Below are 21184 nucleotides of genomic sequence, written 5' to 3' on the forward strand. Positions count from 1 at the left end.
GTACCGGATCTCATTTCCTCCTCCCTGACAGCCGCCGAGGTAACCCCCGGGACGGGGGACCTGACACGTTACGGTTGCTCGGATTTCCACCTTTCAGTGTGCGTGAGTGTGTGGATTTTTGTTATCTTGTTGGTGTTTTCTTTTTTCGTTTTCAATTTGATGTCGGTTGTTTTCCTGGCGTCAGTTGCCTGTTGGTGGGTTTCGGTGAAAACGGCACGAAAGTTATGGACGCCATCACAACAGGACAGCTCACTTGAACGTTTTTGGGTAGTCGCGTGCTCGGGCAGAGCCTTTTCAATCGGGCGCCGCATCAGCTGGTTGCCTTCATATAATGCAGGCTACACACACACCCTGTACCCGCATAGGGAAAGTGTGTATGTTTATTTTCAATTAATTTTGCAGGAAATTTGTTTGAACTCGACGCGCGTGAAGACCGCGCACGTCGGTTCAAAATGTCGGACTTTATGCTCTGTTGTTGATGGCCCAGACACAGGAGCAGTTCGCAATGCATGGTGGATTGATCGACGAACATAAACGTCAAATAGTGAAGCAAACGCAAATGGAGGTGTTGTTTATATTTTAATGAATTTCGAGAACCTGAAGGGTCCTGACATTAAATAGCCTTACTCTGGGGAGGTTATGCTAGAATTGAATGGTTGAGTAGTATGTAGGCAATTTATTGTTGGGTTGTTTGTTTTTTTTTCTGTTCCTTTCTTTACAATAAAATGAGTTGAAAGTCTTTTCCTATTTGTTCTATAGTCACTGATATTTTGAACAAGAAGATTGTATAATCATTGCAAATGACTAAGACAAACATATCATGTACAGGCATAATCTTCAAGATATATTCCGAAAACCTCATGCCATTTCAATGTGAATTCTTCAACGACTTTAGAAAGCGTTATGAAGTTATAAAGCATTTATAGCATAACTGCCACAATTGCTTCACTTAACGAGTGAAGCCAGAATGTTCCTTCTATCTGGGATGTGGTTTGGATGTGGCAAACTGCCTGGCTCGGAAGCACGTAGGCCTTCAAGTTCATAAATCATACGATCAATTGAGAAATTTTCTGTTTCGTTTGTCCTCGTCACAATCCCGTCTTCCGTGCAGGGTAAGGAAAGGAACCATCACCGAATTGCTAGTCGGTATGGAATTGAGCACAGGGCACTTGGTGGTACTGTCGTTTGGTTGGAAATGATGCTCCGTACTGGAACGAAATCCAACAGTGCTTCTTTCTGCAATAGTATCATCTTCGTACCAAGGACGTAAATGCTAGACTGTAGGACGCATAGCAGGAGAAGGGCATCCGTGTGTGTATGGAAAAATTCCTTATTTTCTTATATTTCCACCCTTCTCGTCTCCATCGCGTAGGACATCTCTTGCACGTGTGGCACACGTTATGAATATTGAATTTTTCCATACCGTTCGTACGTTTCGTTTGTTTAATAATTGTTTCTCCGTACCAGGTCGTTCTACGCTTGGGATATGACAGTGGTGGATGGAGCAAACTGCTATTAAAATGCCGGCAACTGTCTTTGCCTGTGCGCCAGCCTCTCTAGGGTACTTTCTTTTGCGATGGCGGTGGACATTCTTGAAGAGAAACGGCTTGGTTTTTTGCTTCTGCTTCGATCATGGTCCTTCTTTGCCTGGCGACGCCAAGGGAGTTAGAGCGAAGCGAAGGTAGAGACTGGAAACCGCAACGACCGAAGCACGAGTTTAGCTTTAGTTTTGTTTGTCAGTGCTTAGCCCGTGCAGATGATGCAGCTATACCGGGTCTGGGATAGGAGAGGGGTTGGTTGATGCATATGCACCGGAAGTAAAGGTGATAATGATATTTCTCCGGTTCGTTCTAGCACCAGTCCTGTGTTGAGTTGGAAAGCAGAAACACATGTTTTTGGGCAAATAGTGTTCCGCTCCGTTCATGAGCCGCTGCTGTATAATAAGGTTTTGACAAATTTTCAGCGGCGTAGGATGCTAGATAAAATGCATATGTGTGTCTATTCACCAGCTTTGCAAGGTGCTGCAGTGTGCCGTCCCGTGCACTGGATGTGATGAATGTGAGAGCAAGAGAATTTAAATTTTCGCTGGTCGTTATGTGCCAGGCAAATAGGCTGTGACGTGGGAAGGGAAATGAATATATTTCAAGTTAAATGGTGTTCTAGACATGTAATTGTTTTTATTTGTGGCTTGCAAACACAGTGTATTTGGTTCCGTTTTGTTTCCATACAGATGTGCTGAAACCTATTTTTTGAACATTCCAATTGAACGAAATAAAAAAAGGTAACTTTTATTTATGTCAATGCCAAGAACCTAACATTCACGATTACACTGGAGTTACATGTTTTACAACGACATTGCAAGTTTTTTAGTTTCACATATTTATGTAATAAATAGTGTAACCAATTGAAAGTAGCGTCGAGGGGTTTGAAAATAAAAGCAAGGTACCTTTTGATTCAGTGTTCTGCATGTAAATGTCACAATACCGTGACATGCGGCCATAAATTCGTTTGAAACTAATTTAATACAATTTATGGAGCCACATTTGACTCGAACGTTGTTATAAAATCTTTCTCCGTGGAAAAGCACGGAAACCCTACGACGGCAAAAAAGAACCAAATCATAAAAATGGACTAATGTTAGCATGAACCTGTCCCGTTGGGACAAATTGAAAACGGGTCAGCCACTCCGCCAAACAGGTATCAATTACAATGTTTCGTGGGGGTGGGATGAGCTTTTATCGTGGATTTTTGCAGACAACAGCCTATCCGGCAGTGGGGCCTGTACTACAGGAACACTGTGTATCCCGCCCCGGAACACTTTAATTAGACCATGAACTACACGACTTTGTTGTCCCGTGTGTGTGGCGTTTGTTGACGGGTGAAACGATTCATTGGAGTGTTTCTTCCTCCACTGGTTTCGACGGGGCAAGGCATGGTGTCGTGATAAGGGTCCATTTTGTAACCTATTAGCTTGATAGTTGTAAATGTTGTGAGCAACCCTTGTAAGGCTGATGGTTCGGTTATGGCCGTTGGTTGAATTGATACTCATTTGAATTCCGCATTCCGAAGGCATTGAAGCGGCCTTTATAGAAGCATTTTCGGCGAGTACGATGTTCCTTGAAGAATGAAAGTGTAATGAAATACTATATTTGAGTCACCATTTCGAGCAATTCAAGCATTCAATTCTACGGAACTGCTTGTAGTTGTTGGAAAAACTAGCTGAATATTTTTGCAATAGGATTTGAAGGATGATCGTTAAATCTTCTCGACTAGTTGAAACAAAATTAAACGTGGATCAAGCGAACAACATGCAGAAGAGTAAAGTGACGTTAATATACTCTCGCCCTGGGTGTGGTATCTTTTACTATCTCGCCCCGAATGCTCAAAGGGACTGATTCATAACATCATAAACTGCCCTGCGCTGTAATTGGTGCAATAAGAATGTATGTATAAAACAGTAAGAAAGAGAGAAAAACAAACTTGGCTGCTACTGCAGATAGAAGAATTTTAAAATAAAAACAGGGCAGCACACCCGGGGCTGCAAGACTCAACGAGGCAGCAAGTCCGGAAAACAAGTCGGACATTTTCCGGAAATCCGTACTCACTATAAACTCTCCCCACCTTGAGGCAGCGCCACCAACTCATAAAGGGAATGCAGAGGGCTATTAATTTTCCAGCAACAATCTGCTTCCCGCTGGCAGCTTCCTCTGCGCCTCTTGGGCGTTATGACTTTTGCACATCCCCATTGGGTCTAGCCGGCCCCCTGTTGGGGGAAACTTTCCACCCCGCCCTGCTCGACGTCATCAGGCCTGCGCCATTTGCCTTTGGTGTGGTTTTGTGCATCCATGCGTGTGATAACGTATCCTTTTTGCCAATCGCAACAGGAGGTAGCAGTGCAGTAAGAACTTTTGGACTCTCTGCTTCCTAGTTTTCCATACGGGATCGGGTGAAAAGTTGTGTGAAGAGGTTCGCGAAAACTTCATTCAGCACCACTACTACTGTGTTCACGAAGCAACTAGGACTAGCGCGTGCCCACGTGCTGTGAGCGCCCAGTTCTTCAAAGAGCGAAAGAGAGGACGGTTTCGGGGTTCCACATGAGTACGAATTAAAAGCACATAAAAATTAGGTACTGCAAAACAACTTCTATAAAGGAACGGACTGGGGGGTTGGTTAAGTGGTAGGTGTTTGGGAAACCAGCGCTACAAAACGTAATGCCATCCATAAAATGGCAAAGAGGGCAAGTTTTACGGAAGATGACGGGGGACGAGGCAAACAAAACCCTTCTGACTGGCTAATGACCATTCGAGTCGTTTTCAACACGTGGAGCCTGTAGCACTGTAGTATCGCGTGGGAAATGGGAAATAAAACAATTTTATTTACATAACAAAACCATAATTTGAATAAATTTATCCAATTCGTACTGTTTTTTGCACTATGCTATGGGCAAGAGCGTTAAGGGTGCTGGTCGTCGGGGGCCGGTCTGTCTGGTCGAACGTAACGCGTAGCTGACGGGCCTAGACGAGATGTCGACAAATAGACGACGAATCAAATGGGAAGCCGTCAGGTACTGCTTTTTTGTCCATGCAGTTAGGCAACTTGCTTGGCAGGTTGGACAGAGACGAGCGGTTACGAGTTGGAAACTAGCTACACCACCTTAACCTCCGAATTCCCTATTCTGACCCGACAGCTGTGTATGTTGTTGATGGGAGCGTTTTCAGCGCCGTGGAGTTGGTGTGTCAGCATTGATTTTTCATTTTGACAATCGATGTGTTCCGTGTTTGGTTGGGGTTGGTTGGCAGGTGAGCATAAAGTGGTAAGATCACTTGGTGTATAATTAACCCATCGATTGCGACCGGACTGCAAGGGTTTTTGAGTGATGGCAGCAAAAAAAAAAAATCGGTTTTGAAAACTGAATTTTAAACTCAAAATGGCTTTTTATTTTTTTATTCCGAATCATAAATAAAATGCTAGATCCAAAAGTACCAAGCGTGTCCTTCAGATGGGGTCAGAGGAAAGATGCGAGCCAGGATCGGACGGCAAGCGTACTGGGAGAAAGCAAAATACGAACCAACGCTTAAGCCAACGTAATCCATACTTCGCTTGCTAAGCTCTTCGATAGTGTACTCGAACTGTGGCCGCAATGTGGAACTCTCGATATACTGTAACTCGAGCTCAGTGTGTCCGGAACCATCGCGTTCACGAGCTCACATACGAGAATTCAGTGAAAGCAAAAGGCGCACTGGTTGTAAAATTTATTGAAATAGAATTAGCCGGATTACCGGGGGCCCGGAAAACGATCAATTGTCCTTTCTTTCCGGCGGCCCCTTTGCCTCGTTGTTGTAACAATATGTATTAGAGACAGGTTAACCTTAGCACCAACCGACTTACCGGCCATGGTAGGGAAATTGAATTTATTTCTATCGTTCTGCGCCAATTCTGCCGGGCCCGTTTGTTAGAACCTCAGAACAAAGCCTAAATTAAGGCGTATACGTATCCAGGGGAAGGAAGAGACAGTGGACGGTCGCGCACGGTAAACATACGCTTCTTGCGGTGCGAATTAAGCTGAAACTGCTTCCAAATTCCCGTGATTCGGCGTTCGTGGCTACATTTATCATTTCGTCGGTAAATTAATTATTCAATCAGCTCCCGGACGACTGGGCTCACAGACCCATGTTGATATTGCCGCCACGCCCGGTGGATGGCTGAATGTTGGCCAGTGGCGGGCGGGCAATAGAAACACAACGGTCCCAATCCGTGCGAGACCAACATCTCGCCTGTTTGCTCCGCGTGCCTTCAAACAAACCCGGGGCACCACACGCGGGCTTTGGTTATGATTCATTTGCAGAACCGTCACCATCCACCCGGCGGAGTGTGCAACCGTTCTGAATTATTCGCAACTGGCCTCCGCTGCTGGACTGTCGCTTCCATTTGGTATGGTTGGGTTTTGGGTGGAAATTATTTCGCACCGATTCGCATCAAATGTGCCCCGGTTGTGCGCCCGGGGAAGAGAAAGTTTCCGCGTACGCACGAGTGCTCGGTGTTCGACGAGGGTGGGCCGGCGTTACGCACTGGTGGCGCACTTTGGTTGTTACGCGCCGGTGGAAAAAGGCGAACCGGATCCGGATATGCCGACTCGCGCGGCTCGGATGGGAAACTGTAAACTCTGGGGCAAAATCAAAGCTCATCATCAATTCATGAGTGTTCTTCGGAGTGCGTGTGTATGTTGAGGTTTTACCTCATCGTCCTTCAATGCTTGTGCTGGCGAAACGGTGCGGGCCAGGAGGATGGCAGGTGAAGAGTGTTGAAAAAATCATGTAAAAATCATACCAGCACGCTCTGCTCCTGGACTGTTGTTACGAAAAATGAAGCATTCGTCCGCGATGAACTCGGCCTAAAGAGGCGCTGGGTATATCGTGTAAGGATTCTCAAACCACACCGAACACCATCAGGAATCACGGTAAGGAGAGAGATAGAGAAACAATCTGTAGCGAGCGGCACGTTATGCATAATAAATTGACAGGAAATGGATTTGCGACTGGGCGTGTACTGGGTTGACCGTGCAGAAGGATTCCAGCATTTCGACAGTGGGCTGGTAGCGTCCGATCGATCCGTCCAGACTGGGAAGAACCGAAACCTAGCGAGATAAGAAACACGAGTAGTTTGCGTTGCAGGATACGAAAGCGTCGCTCCGCTCGGTAGGATGTACACCAAATACCGAATGCGGAAGAGGATAAGTTGCGGTTCGGTGACACGGTTTCGCTCGTCAGTCACCGGATTGGGATGGCTTTTTGATTCGTTTAATATTCGTGCACTGATGATGTGCCAACATGTTCGTGGCTAACATGGTACGCGCGTACATTGCTAACGTCTAGCCGAAACGGATGGTTACTGGTTACTGATGGAACGGGACAAGTGTGCTATCATGTTGGGTTCAATCTACATCACGACCTCTGGTTGGTTACAGCCAGAGTGACAAATGGATTATGGGCCAACGTTCTCGTGCATTCGTATTTTGGCTGAGTCACATGAAAAAAATATCGTATTGAGGATTGGCAAATGAAGACATTTTTGTATTCTTTTTCAACAACCGAACAGAACATTCGAATTAGAGAGCATGTTTGCCTTCGTGTAACATGATCCGAGAAAGCTCTGTCGAGAAACGGTTCTAATAGTAGGATACTGGTGATTGTCGGGAACATTTTTGAGCTGTGGTAATTAACCTCGTTTTTCGAGCAGTGATAATGTAGTTCAATTTTGTGGTGACTTGTCGGTTGATGCCAATCCCGTCTTGCTTCGGAAAGAGATGAAGATTCGTGGTTGAATAGTGTGTGTTAATTACAAAAATGTAGATTTTTGCTTTATTGTAGTTCTTCTAACTTATTACCATCCGGAATACGATCATGATTGGATTGTTTAACATGGCATTGAATTGAATAACTGTGAATCAAATGTTTGATGTTATAAATGATTTTGTAATTTGTAATTTGTTTGTAGCCTGTGTAAGTGGCAATCGCTTGAAATAGTTGAGCATTACACTTGAATAAAAAATTTTTCTTAATCAATAAAAAACCAAACATATTATTTTGCTTTGTTTCAAACAATTTGAATTTAGTTAAAAACACGGTTTATGAAAACTGTAAAAAAATTAAAAAAATATGTTATGGAAAACAAAAAGTATCAAGTTTTGAAAGTCTTTTGACAGACCAGGAGCAATAAATAGTCAAAATGAAGTAACATATGCATAAAATAATGAATCAATTAAATCGATTCATTTCAACCCTTCGGTAACTTGGCATTGATTTCATGACAAATGAACTTTACTTTTATTTTTGCTATTATATTTTTCGGCAATAACCAGGCGTGAACGTATGACTGCGTGCCGCCGAGATTTTACAAAATATTGCTATACAATTAACTTCAGGAAGGAAAGGAATGTTTATAAAACAGGCAACCCGTACAGCTAAGGCATCACTTAAAGAAAATTAGAGCTTGAGTTCTTTGACGATTGATTGGCACCATAGTGTATGAATCTTATAATAATAAAGTAAATTATTCTGCCTTTGAAATATGTATCGATTGATGCACAAAATTGTATTTTAAATATTTTCTTAAAAGAAAGGTAAAGGAAAATAATCGCTTGAACAAGTAAGACACAGCTCATGTTTTCAATTTAAAAAATGTCATTCTGTTCAGCCGCAAACTGGTTGTAACTATATCAAAGACGTTGCCAAAAGTGCCTGTTATAGGTCTTCACGATTTTCTTGAAAAAGGGTTGTTTCAGTTGGACGATGGAACCATGACTAATGGATATTGAAATAGAAAAACAAAAAACAAAAAGAAGGACATCAAACTAACTTAAAGCGAAAGATAACAAACCAAAACAAAATAATCTACGAAAATCGAACCGTCGTTTCATCTGGCTTTGCCTGCAAATATCTTCCGACAGAATTCCTCGAACGTGAAACGTGCTTCCCCCGTGCCTCGACATACCGCTTCACCATTTGAACCAGTGTTTGGGGAAATTGAAATCCGTACCGTATGCAAATTAGTGTCACACCCTCACGCCCCTCCAATTTGCCTCGAATCCTATGCACTGCTCGGCGGTATCGTCTCGGGCCTCAAGCAAATATCGCTCAATTTTCCCTTAGCTCGACGGTCCGCGTCATCCCCCTTGCGCCCTGCGCTGTACCATTAGACGCCGGTGGTATGCCTTTTCCCGGCGCCTAAACCACGAAATGCCGGGCACGTTTTTCGATTTGACATTTCCCGCGCTGCGTCTCCCGTTCGCCGCCGATTCGCAACGGTTACGGCTGCGTCCAATCCAATGCCCTCCCCGGCAAGGACAACTTCACCGGATCCTCTTCTTTTATGTTTCAAGCCCAAAAGCAACCTTTCCGGTCGTTTTGTGTCTGTGTAGGTTTCTCTGATTTTGTTTTACTTTTTAGGGGCCGAATCAAAACGAAAATGAAAATGAAGCCGACGGGCAAAAATAAAATGGCACCGGCGGGGAAACTACGACAGAAGCGTGCCCACCTTCACGGGAGGGTCCAAACCTATCCCGTACTGCTATCGACATTTTAGCAAGCTGAATTATTCAACGCGGGATAGTGTGGGAGAGCGGGTGAAGTTGGAGGATCGGTGGCTCAATCGCATCCTAAGGGATGGAGGAGTATTCGGAAGCGATACGCGGGGTTCGCACGACACAGCGTGTCTGGTAACTCTCGTAGTGGAAGCCCAGTAGTGGATGTTTGTACAGCCGACTTTGAGTTAATAAAAGCTCTCGAATTGGTGGTGCGCCCGGGTACCGAGATGTGTAGGCCTTACGCTTAGGCAGCTTTGCTTAGAAATGGTGAAACTTTTTCGTTCGACTAATGGTTTGGCGAGCCGGAGTACGATGAAAACTCGGCAAATGTGCAAACAACACCATCGCTGTAGGTGGCAAACGCACCATTTGTGGTTGTGATATTGATTTTACTTGCCGTTTTGGTGGCTGGTGGACCTTACGGCAGATGACGGCGTATGGAATGAGTATGTGTGTATGTTAGAACGCGTTTGTGATGCAGTGCACTTTTCCATTCCATTTAGTCTTCAATTTATGCCCATTTTGAGATGCTTTTCGACTTAGCAGAGGGATGGAATGGATTACAGATGATTTTATCGCCAACGGCGGGAACATCAGGACGCTTAGTGTTACGCACGATCAATGAAAGCCGAAAACTTAGCATTAACTATGCCGACATGAGCCTGCTGTTGACGGACGGGAACGATGACACGCTTAATAAAATGTTTGGGTGATTAAATTACTGGCTCGCTGGTAAGCAATGGCGACTGGTAATTTTGTAAGGAATTTGTTTATCAATAAGTTATGACCTTAAGTGACAAAGAACTGTCAATTGATGTTTAGATTAATCAAATATGTGTATTAAACATGTTCTTGCATACTTTAAAACCCCTAATCTTGCACACTTTAAAGATCGGCAAATGTAGCTGTCATGCTCTCACGTATTAATTGTTTGTTCATATTTTGTACATGGAGGAGCTTTTAATGGCTCATTTTAGAGAGTATTTTAACTTGCTTTTACAAGTGTCTTTTTATATGACTACGACAGCACAATGCAAATAGTACACATATTTTAAACATATCAAATCTAGTTACAGTAATTTGATTCTCTTGTTAAATGTTTTAGTTGAACAGCTCCGAATGTTAGTGCTAGCCATTATTATTAGTGCTTTTTAAGTCTTAATAATTCATAGGAATGCTGCCCATCAATTGTGCCCATAAAAGGACGGATAAATGAATCAACCTCTCAAGCAGCAGGAAACGTGTGCTAAACGCATTATCCTTATCACAACTAGTTTCACATGCAATTGCCAGTGAATAAACAAAACAGTATATCAAACCTGTGCTCGCATTATCGCGTGTGTGTTTGAGGGCCCTACAAAATAACGTTCCTACTGTGGTGTTTGTTACGTCCATAAACAATTTTATTACGCTTAAAGCGTTTGAATCGCATTGCGTGAAAATGAGTGCTAGAAAATGAGTCAGAGGTGAGGATGAGGTAGAGGTGTTTGGTGCATGTAGTAGGCACGCAGCATTTATTATGCTTTTTTGCTAATGATATTAGACGTGTGTTCGCCAGAAGTAGAGAAAAAATAGGTAACACCTCTTGCCATGTGGTGTGGTGAACGCTCATACTATACCACGTGTGTGCAAATGCCATTCGCGACTCGGAAGCGTACTACACTCTCAGGACTAAGCTCTGGGTGCGGAAGTTTTTTTTGTGTATTTTTTGCTGTTCCTGTTGTTGCGCCCGTGAGCTATTTTATAACCGCGCACTGACGATGCCGCTCCATCGCGAGAGCGAGAGAGATTGAGCTCGGCACGAACATAAAGCACCATTTTGTGTTTGTGAAAAGGTGTGGAAATGTGGCGTAGCAGCGAAAGGGATTTCTTGAACTGACATTTCATCGGATGCCTGTTTGATCCTTCAACCCTGCTCGACGTACTTCCACATGTGTTTTTCACACGAGCGCTAGACAATCGCGTGCCAGCGAGGTGTGCATCCTTGCTAGGCTCAACGTGTTATGGTTCGCCGGGCTACATGAAAGTAGCACTGAAGTGGAACGACACATGGTGCAGTAGCAACGAGTATATGTGTGATGTCGGCGCTTAAAGGATGTGATCACTTTAATTGCGCTATGCAACAATGGCTGGTTGCAGTTGTTTGCCTGGTTGTTTATTTGGTTGTCGACAGGTGGATGTTGTTTCGTGAAATTTATTATTATTATGTTATACAGACATATATATTCTACATATTCATGAATTCTTCCAAATGTTCTTGGAAACCTTAAAACGAATGTTTAGTCAAAATCGCCTAAAATTTCACACATTACATTACAGCGCGCATTAAAGAAAGCGCTGTGTTCTTCCTTATACACGCAATCAATCCATCAAGATACGCAACAAACGCTCCCAGCAGTGACGTAAGCCGGAAAGAAAATTGTAATTGAAACATTTAGTCGCGTGCTTTACCCAATGTCAAACGTTATTTGGGCCAACACTGACGTGCTGGCCATTGTACAGCCATGGTTCGTTGTTTACATTGAGACTTTAACGACGCCTTGAGTGAATACTGTTCTCCACCACCTGCTCTGACACGCAATCCGTCGGTAGAGAGGAGTAGTCGGCAAAGAAACCATCATGCACCGGTTCCATTCGGGAAGGTGTGTCTGGTATGGTTGAAAAGCTGGCTGCTTTGAGGGACGGTTTGCCTGGGTTTTGCCTGCGGGTTCAGTTTGTTTGTCATCGTTTGTCAACCCCAACTCCGTATCGAGTTTCAAGCTCTCCAAAAATTAGCTGCAACAGCAAACATATTTGCCTCGTCGCAGTCTGTGCTGCAGGATGGGTTCTGCCTAACGATCGTTTCAGGATTTTGGTTCCGGTTCGTTACACTTCATTAGCTCTGGCCAATGTTTACCCCCTCTTACCTCTTATCTCTCCCTTTTACTCCTCACCTTCGATGATTTGCTTTGGCCAGTTGGGGTTTACTATGGCCATGTGTTTCTTCCACTGACCTAGACCTGTTTACCTCTGAACTCTTGTAGCAGTGCCCGGTAAGTAGACAGAGTTGTCACCCGAGACGACCCCCTTGTGTATTCGTGTCGGTTCTACTGAAGCTCAGAACAAAACGAAATCCTTTCACTTTCCGGGTTTCTCGGGTTGTCCCTGTCGCGCCTCTGGGTGTACCAGCTACACAGTGTGCAGTAGATCGCATAATGCGTCACATGCACGGTGAAGTAGCACCGACGGGTGGCGGCGACGAGGACGAGCTGCGGTGGGCTTAATTGGGTACTTAATTAATGATGTCGCTTTGTTGCTCTACATCCTACGACGGCTTTCAAGTACCATTCAGAACGCATCAAAGGTAAGCATAATGCGAGGCAAGTGCAGGAAAGGCGGGTAAGGCAAAAGACGCTTCCGCACGATCGGTTCCTCCACTATATGTGCACTGATTGCATTCAACTGTCAAACGGGGCACTGTCGTGTGCTGCACAAAGGAGGCAGCCTCGTACACACGCTGATTGGCTAGACCCCGACTGGCAGGCATCCCTTTTTTTTTGCTTTTCCCCGTTTGCAGTCGAAGTTTGTACGTAAAATTCTACCACACGAAATGCAGCAAAATTGTATCCCGAATCCCGAGGACGTCGATGGAGTGTACTACCCAGCCTTGGGAAGGGAAAGGGGAAACCGGATTTCAGCTACTTCTCATTTGCATGTACGAAAAAAAAACCCAATGTATGCAGCTCAAATTTCATGATGCGCATTATATTTGCAATCTGCATCGTCATCATCATCGGTCCGTATTGCACCGCCGATGGAGGGCCGAAAAGCAAAAGATGAAGAAATGAAGAAGAAGTAAAACAATAGAACGCATTCGAGTGGCGTTTGGGTTTTGTGTGTGTGTGCAGGGTTTTTTGTTTGTTTGTGGCGGTGTTTTTGTCCTGTTGAACAGAGAGGCTGTCGAAAATTGCACGCGCATTAGGCCGGCTTCGTTGCTTGCGTACCAGTTACATCCTTCATCCCCTGTTGTGTTTGCTTATTATTTCATCATCCTCTGTATTTTATTTTTCCTGATTTATTATCAATGTATGTGTGCTGCAATGTGTGTCTCCGTACTACAATGTGTTTCACTCGCTTTTCTTTTCGCTTCCCTTCTTTCGGCAGGACGGTGCACGGGGCCACCTGGAGGGTCTGGCATCGGTGTACTGCGAAATGCTGCTGGCCCCGTTTGGCGAGGTCCTGTCGGCGCTGGAGGAGGCACGGCAGCGCGCCTGGTCGGAGCGAAGTCCCCACAGTTCGTCGGGAGGTGGTGGCTTGATACGGGGACATCGAGGCAATTCGTGCCACGGCGGGCTTCCAAACAGCCACAGTCAGCCAATTTACGTGCCCGGCAAGTATTCGGTAAGTAATTTGCTCCGCTCGGAGAAGGTTTGTGTCATCGCAGGGGAAAAGAAAGCAATAAATAGTTAGCGTTGAGGAGCAATCAATCGTCACACCGCTTCTTAATTTGACAGCGCCTTTTAGAGCTTCAGGCTAAAAATTCACTAGCTGAAGCTTCGTGTACGTGTTGCCGGTCGTTGTAAATAATGCTACGAAATCGGTATCGGTATTTCGTTAAGTTAAGTGCGTACGTGAAGTGATCCAACCCCATCTGATTAAAACATTCCCATCGCAACTGCTCTTGTTTTGTCTTGTCGTTACATCGAACTGCTTTTGTTAAATGATCTCGGCAAAATGTCGGTCCATTCCCGGGTGGCAGACGAAGTAAATCGGGCCCCCAATTAGGCTTTCAGACTGGGACGCGCAGGTGTGGCCCCCTGCCCGTAACTGTCAGCGCAACGACGTGCAAATGTGCAACCTGTCGTAAATTGCATTCTAATTGCAGTCAGAGTATGTGTGTGTGTGCTCGCGCCACCCAAATCGAATTTCACTGATGAGTTGTTGGTTTTTCTGTTTCGTTTTATCCCCCTCCGGCCGCTTCTTCTCATTCCATCTCAGTACTTGAGAAAGCTTAATCTCAAATCCATTTCGGGCAGAACATTCGCTTGCATGCGGGGAAAATGTGTTCGCAAGTGGTTAGAACGAGCGGGCCCCTTTCATTTGGCGAGATTCGGCTTTTTTTTTGTAGGACTCTTTGATGGTCTGTGTGGGGTCCTGAAAATCGTCTTCAGTTTCAGGTGGTCGCCGGCGGATGCTTTTGGCCGGACTGTCGCCGGAAGGATTTTGGCAGCGCAGGAAAGCGAACCGTAAACGCCGAAAGATACGCAACCGCACATCAGTTGGTCACATTGGATGCCAGCTGTGGTTCGGTATGTTCCACGGTTTGCCCATCGTAATGACAGGGTTTCTCTGCCAAAGAACGAAAACATCTCCTCTAAATAAAAAATGAAAACGCACTAAGCTTGATACACTGAAATCGATGGACACAAGCCTACACGCACACGCAGACCAAGGTTCCCATTTACACCGGTTTTCAGGAGCGACAGCGGCAAAAAGAAGATGTTGTTCGCGTTAAAAAGATTACCTTTACCATTTGGCGGGAAGACACGGCAAAGGGAGAGTGTGCCATTTCCTTTCCTTTGCTGCTCGTGTTGTGTTCGTCTTGCGATGCAGCAACGAGCAGCAGAGCAAACGCGAAAAACAATCAAAAGCGACAGCTTTAATTGTTATAATTAAATTGCAAACGCTCTCTTCCCTTCGGCAGGATTATCTCTTGCTCCCATCGGAGCATTGTTGCTCGAAGGAGGTTGTTTATATCTGCATTTTGTTTCTGGCCTTTTTTTGTGTCCTAGCCTAAGAGAGGAGCAGGGATGAAGAGAATATGGGAGGGAACGGTCGTTGTCGTAAGCCTAAGATTCATTTGTTTTCTTCTCCATCTCCTTTATTGTAGCCCTCGAGCTGTTTGTCCGATAAGGAGGAGGACGAAATTTATGGGTTCGGGTACGGTGTGTTCGCTCCCAGGGTAGCTAGAACAACCCTCCAGTCACAGCAAGCCCAGCCAGGGCAGCAGCAGCAGCAGCAGCAACAGCAGCAGCAGCAGCAGCAGCAGCAACAGCAGCAGCAACAACAACAACAACAGCAGCCACAACAATCACAAACCTCCGCCAACGTACCTGCCAACAGTGCTGCTGTACAGCAAAGGTGAGTTGAAGGAAGGAAGATGCCTTTACATGTCTAACGGTAGCGGGTAGCTGGGGGTTTTAATTCAAGAAGTTTATTTTTGAATGAGTTTTAATTGTCATGTTGGATTTGATTGGAATGGGTGTGTTTGTAGTTTAGCGCTTTTTTGTTTAATTGCTCAGACAGTTTGATCATTCCACAATTATATTACATTCAATCAACAGATTCCAGAATGTTTTTAGAAGTATAATTCGATACATTTGGAGAAAACTCATCCTCACAGCAACAAAAACAAAAACTCACGCCTGTGACGATGCTAGGTGAGGCGCGAAATCGCTTAATATATATCACTCGGCCGATAATTGCCTGCACATTGATTTAAATAGGCATCGTTTACGCCTGGCAGCATTTCAATCAATTGACTCGCAACAGTTTGATCTGCAATACTCCAAGCCGGCGTGTGGGCTAGTGCCAGGAAAGTGTTTACCGTAGATTTATTCATCGTTGCACCGTGACCACGACGGCATCCGATTTATAGTGGAAAAACTACAAAGGATCAACCGGTGCGGAGAATAACACACTTTTTCGGTTGCGCTGTCATCAAACTGCGAAACCAAAAGGGCCACAAACGAATACAAAAGGTTTCCCTCTGCGAAGCAGGTTGATTCCCGCTTGAACTCGTAAGAGTAGGAGGCGGGTGAACGTATCGATTATATTGTAATAAATTATTCATATTTCATATTATTATAGATGCATGTTTTATCGCAAATGCTATGATTGTTTATTGCGCTCCGTGTTCGTGTGGATACACGGGATACATGGGAAAGAGGTGCCCACCGGGCCTGTCCGGTTCCAAAGGAGATCTGCACGCAATGGAGTAGCCCTCTCTACCCCCTTTTGCCTCTTGCGGAACTCGATGGTTCGAGTCGTATTTTATTTCCGTTCCATATTCAACAGCCAGAGCAACGCAATATCTGCCATTGGTGTGAGTGGGCGATTAAACAACGAAATGACGTGGCACCCATTGGAGCCGTCCACGTCGTCGCTATGCCAACCAGGTGCCGGCGTGGTTTTCCCGTTTTATTCAGCCTTTTTTTGTTGCGTGTTTGGGGCCGTGCCACTGTTGCTACTGTCCTCCCTCAACTCCCTTTTTCCTTTGCAATCAATTGCATTTTCATGGCTTTGCCAATCGTGGCCCCACTGCTGAATGGGCTTTTTGTGTGTTCCGAAATACTTACCCTGGGCGGGAGCGGGGAGGAGGAAAATATTTTCACACTGCGCTGGGTGGCTGGCAACGGGAAGGAAATGCTGAAATGGAAATTCGAAGCCATCTTTTCATTAGCAAATGGCGGAAAACAGAATGCACGAATGAGTGTGATCGTTTATTTAAGGTGTCACCCAGGCGCGGAGTTCGCACCAGGAGAGAGAGAGAGAGAGTGAGAGAGAGTGGAGCAGCGATAAAAGTGTAGATGGAAATGGTGGAAATTCCTCGTGCCTGCCTTGCCGGCTGCTGTGTTTGTACGACCATTAGTGAACGAGTGGCGTTTTTCGGATCATGAGCGAGGTTCTTTTGGCGCAGTTCAATTATGCATGCGCAGGCAAAAGGTGTATTGAATGCAATCGAATGACCGTGTTGCCAAAGTGTTGTGTTGCAGGTGGCGACGGTTCTAATAGGCAAAAGTGTACAGCACGGTGGGGATTGGAAAAATTGATGAGCTTTGGTTCGACCGTGGGGCAAAACAGTAATGCTTTGCAGTGAAACATTGCAACTGAAATGTATTGAGTTTTGAAAGGTTTTTTTTTGTACTAAACTTTTTAGATTTGAAGCCTTTGTTTTCCGTAAAAATAATATTTAAAGAATTCTACAGCATAATGACACATACAAAATAACATAGGTAAAAGTAAACTTCAAATCGTTTGAAGATTTCGCTTTTTAGTAGAGTAGCAAAAGTGCTTGATGTTGCTACCATTAATTTAAAATATGTTGAACTAGTATAAAGATAATAAGGATAATAAGTAATAAGCACACAAGTTTGACCACTGCATATGTAACGTGTAAGATTTGATACATACAAATGAAATGGGTTCTCAACTAACTATCGCTAGCACATATTACACTAAGGCCTACACTCTAATTATTAAACACTGCAATCAGTTTGTTCAGTATGCTGTCAGCAATGCATGGAAGTTTATGACATTATACTTAATATACTTATTATTTATGATCAGACTTTTTTTATAATGTTAAATTTGCATAAATCTGTTTTACTACACGTGAACATGATTTCTGTAGGTAGTAAGTTCAGCTCCATCATGCCCATTCGCAACAATCATCTTGATCCCTGTCACGCATGACGTAAAGTAGCAGCCGCTTACTCAGCGTTCTATAATTACTTCACCAAAATACCTCAAAATAAAAACATGCCTCATCATCCTGTGCTCCACCAAATCCCTAGGGAACCCTTCCGCTCCTTCTCATCCATGCTGAACATTTTCGATGTGATTGTATATGCAAACGAGTGTACTGATCAATGTTTCTCTCTTCTTCCCACTTTACTTTCAGCTGCCTCAGCCCACGCTCAGCGTACTTCTACGAATTTCCACCGACGGGTAAGTGTGTTGAGCGCTTAAGCATAAGGTAGCCGTTCCGTCAATCAACGATCTGTGCCCCCGCGAATCGGCTTTTCAATAAGCGGCAGCCGTTGCCTTCCTCCAAAAACTCACCTGCGTTCGCTTCTGCACCGCCATCCTTCCGTTACCATAATGCGTCTGCCGATGGGTCCATTCACTTTAGCCACTTTATTCCCCATTACGTGTTGCTGGAGCAAGTGTCCCGCGGCTGACGGAGGGGGAGGCTCGTCTGTCTAGTTTAACGCCAAATAAATCATCGCTTCCGCGGCACACAACAAAACGCCGGAATAATTGAGATAAATTATCCAAAAATCGTCGTCCGGAGTTGGCATCTCCCCGGTGTCCCGTTTAGCGATTTACCCCGGTGTTTTTGTTGCACTATCTCTGCTTCGTCCGCTGGCCAATTGCTGACCGGCAGCACACACACAACACACTGAGGCTGTGGCACTGCATTCAATGCTTGGTGCAAAATGGCAAACGCGAAACGGATGATACCGATGGAGAGGATAATTTTTGAATGTTTATTGGGCAGAGGGTCGGCAGTCGCGAGTGGCTCGTAATTACCGGATTACGAGCGTCAAGGACGAAGGAGAGGATCGCGAGGTCAAAATCGCGAAATTGTGTGACAGCTGCAAACACTTGTGTCGTCGTCGCGCTGATACTGATTTCACTTTTCCCATTCCGACTGGCTGTGAATAAATCAATAAAATTGAGTTCTGATCCGTGCCACGATGGAAAGGTTATACAGGCAAATGGTTTATTTTGAACCGAATGGTTCTATTCTTGTCGTATTTCTCTATGTTCTAAAAGTATTACTTTTCTTTCACATCACCCAGATGGTCGAGAAACAAGCAAAAAGCGGACAACGTTGGCGAGGCTCTTGAGAGGACTAAAGACTGTAAATAGGCGTGATAGATCGAATCAAAACACCACCGGCGGCACTGCAACGCAGTCAAGGGTAAGTAGTCACAGAAGCTAAAAATACAAGAAATGAACACACAAACTCCCCATTTTAAATTGCCTCAAACACGGCCCACAACACGCAAACCCGGCCAAGCGAAACAGCGCTCCACCGTCATCGGATACGGATGATGTTATCGATTTTTATTTGTCTTACTCATCAGTGGGCACACAGTTATCATCTTTCTGTGCAAGGCTACCCTCGCCAAACACCGAGGGTTGAAGGTTAGTCATTGCGGATGTCAACACTGCACTGGAAATTGCGTTTACGCACGCAGTGGGCACGTTTGCGTAAACGCGTAACACTCGAGAGATAGAGAAAAAGTGCACAAACGTGGAAGTAAACAGGACGCTGCACCCATACCCACATGCATTAGTAATAATTGCTATCTATTCATCTTGAATTCTGTCTTACAATCACGAGGGAGAATCCCACGGCTGGATGGCAGGAAAATGACTGAATTCCTGTCAACGACGTCCTTGAGACGCACGGTACTTGCACCGGGTCCCAGGGGGTGTGTGATATATATAAATGCAACCGAACAGCCCACACAACATCCGGCGGCAAGAGTCACTACGATGGAGCTGGTGCGTAGCGGAGCAGCGCACTTCGCACTGCATTCGGGTTCTGGCGTTTCGGGCGCTTACCTGAGTGCATGTCTCTCGTGGCAGTTGTCGAAGAAACTGCGCCGGCATATCGACATCGACGAGACACCGGCAATGAGCGTTGCCGCTGGCCGTGTCACTTGAGGGTGTCGCCTCCGTGTCTGTGCCTGCGCTGAGCAAGCACTTTTAGCCAAGTGGCCGCCTCAAGTGTGCTGCGGCTCGAGTGGTTGTTGTGTTGGTTTTGTGCAGGCTTTACCTTCTGCCCGGGTCGCTGATCATCGTCGTCTCATCGTTAGTTGGCTCTTTGTTACTACCACACCAGACCAGACAGAATGCAACAACTTCAGCACGTATCATGTCACATTAGGGACAGCATTCTTCTTTGGCCGTTGTGTCCTTGTTTTTATATGCTTATTTCATCCTAACTCACACACGAATACACACAACCAGACGGACATTTGTTGGGATTGAAGTAAAGGTGATGCACTGTTGCAGTTTTAATTGCTCTTTGTTTGTGCGTGCACCGGTGGTGCAGTATGGTTTATCTCGTTTTAGAGTGTGAGTGTTTTTCATATATGTGTGTGCGCATGTGTGTGTACACATATACGCTTGTGTGTTTGTTCCCTTTACATTCGTGCAGGAATGGCTCAGCTGGGCGGAAATGTTAGTCTCGAGTGTATGTTGGTGGGGGACTTTGTGGATGTGTGCGCAATGAAAGCTAAAGGAAATGCATTATTTTAACGTGGAAATTTCGTGGGAGTTTCCCGGTTGTAACCTTAAACTTTATTCCGTCAAGGGTTACGGTAACAAATAGCATAGGGTAAGTTGCTACAAGCATGCGAGAAGGCTCAAGATCATGGTCAAATTAAGAGCAAAAATGTATGCCCGTTCGTTTTGCTTGTGCAGCGTGGTACTTCAAGGTTGAAGACTTGATACACAGAAGAAAAAAAAAAAACAGATGGTTTTTGTGTTTTTATCATAATTAATATTTCAGGAAACTCCTCGTACGTTACGCTAGCGAGCGAAAAATATGCTCTAGTGTATAAATTTACGAACTACAGAGATGCGGGTGAAATGGAGTCTTAATTTGTACGTTCTTATCGAGGTACAAGAGCAAGCATATACACCGGTACAAAACCAAGACAAAGACAAAAGCCCTTCATCCTCCAAAACGCAGGCGTGCATGAAATGAAAAATTCAATCTAATTAAGATCTTCATCGCACCCTGCCCCGTTCATCATATCGGTGCTATCTTTGCACCACCACCACTTTCATTTCATCTCTCGACCGCTGCAGTCGTGTGCTGGTGTGGTACCGAAAATCAACATTCCGTTCCATATTTATGTGTCCCGGTTACGAGATTGTGGTGGTGAATAAAAATTTCAAAATTATGCCTCCCCTGTTGCTACCCAAGATAACACACCGGGCCAACCGGCCTCGTTGCCAAGAAGCATACACCCTACCGTGCCAGTGAGCTTCAAAAACACAAGCAAGGCACATCACTCTCAAACTTCACTTGCCACAATTTTGGAGATGCTGTCGGGCATGGTGCATGTTTGCCCGTGCAAAGGAACGGTGGTGACGCGAGCGCCCGCGCACGCGAGCCGCGATAGCAATCATAATTACGAGTCCTTCTTCGTGGGGTACGATCCGCCGCCCGTTTCCGTCGCGGTGTCGTTTGAGGTTTTACTCCCTATCGTTAACCCTTTTGCATTGTGATTCTTCACTGTTCTTAACGCTGCTTTCACTGGCAGGGCTGGGCAAGCATCCTTCTCGTGGCGTGCTGGCAGACGTGGGACTATTTTC

General features: G+C 45.1%; 1 protein-coding gene across 7 annotated transcripts in view; it reads left to right on the plus strand.

Moving 5' to 3' along the window:
• The window catches only part of LOC121602250 (PH domain-containing protein DDB_G0275795), a 125051-nt gene that overhangs the window by 81403 nt on the left and 22464 nt on the right, over window positions 1-21184 (plus strand). For all 7 annotated transcript variants that reach the window (XM_041931025.1, XM_041931018.1, XM_041931005.1 and 4 more), the window contains 4 exons: window positions 13226-13462; window positions 14952-15202; window positions 17745-17791; window positions 18649-18770. In XM_041931025.1, coding sequence (XP_041786959.1) covers window positions 13226-13462; window positions 14952-15202; window positions 17745-17791; window positions 18649-18770 — 657 coding nt within the window. The remainder of the gene's footprint in view (window positions 1-13225; window positions 13463-14951; window positions 15203-17744; window positions 17792-18648; window positions 18771-21184) is intronic.

The sequence above is a fragment of the Anopheles merus genome, chromosome 2R, assembly GCF_017562075.2.
Source record: "Anopheles merus strain MAF chromosome 2R, AmerM5.1, whole genome shotgun sequence".
Classification (NCBI taxonomy): domain Eukaryota; kingdom Metazoa; phylum Arthropoda; class Insecta; order Diptera; family Culicidae; genus Anopheles; species Anopheles merus.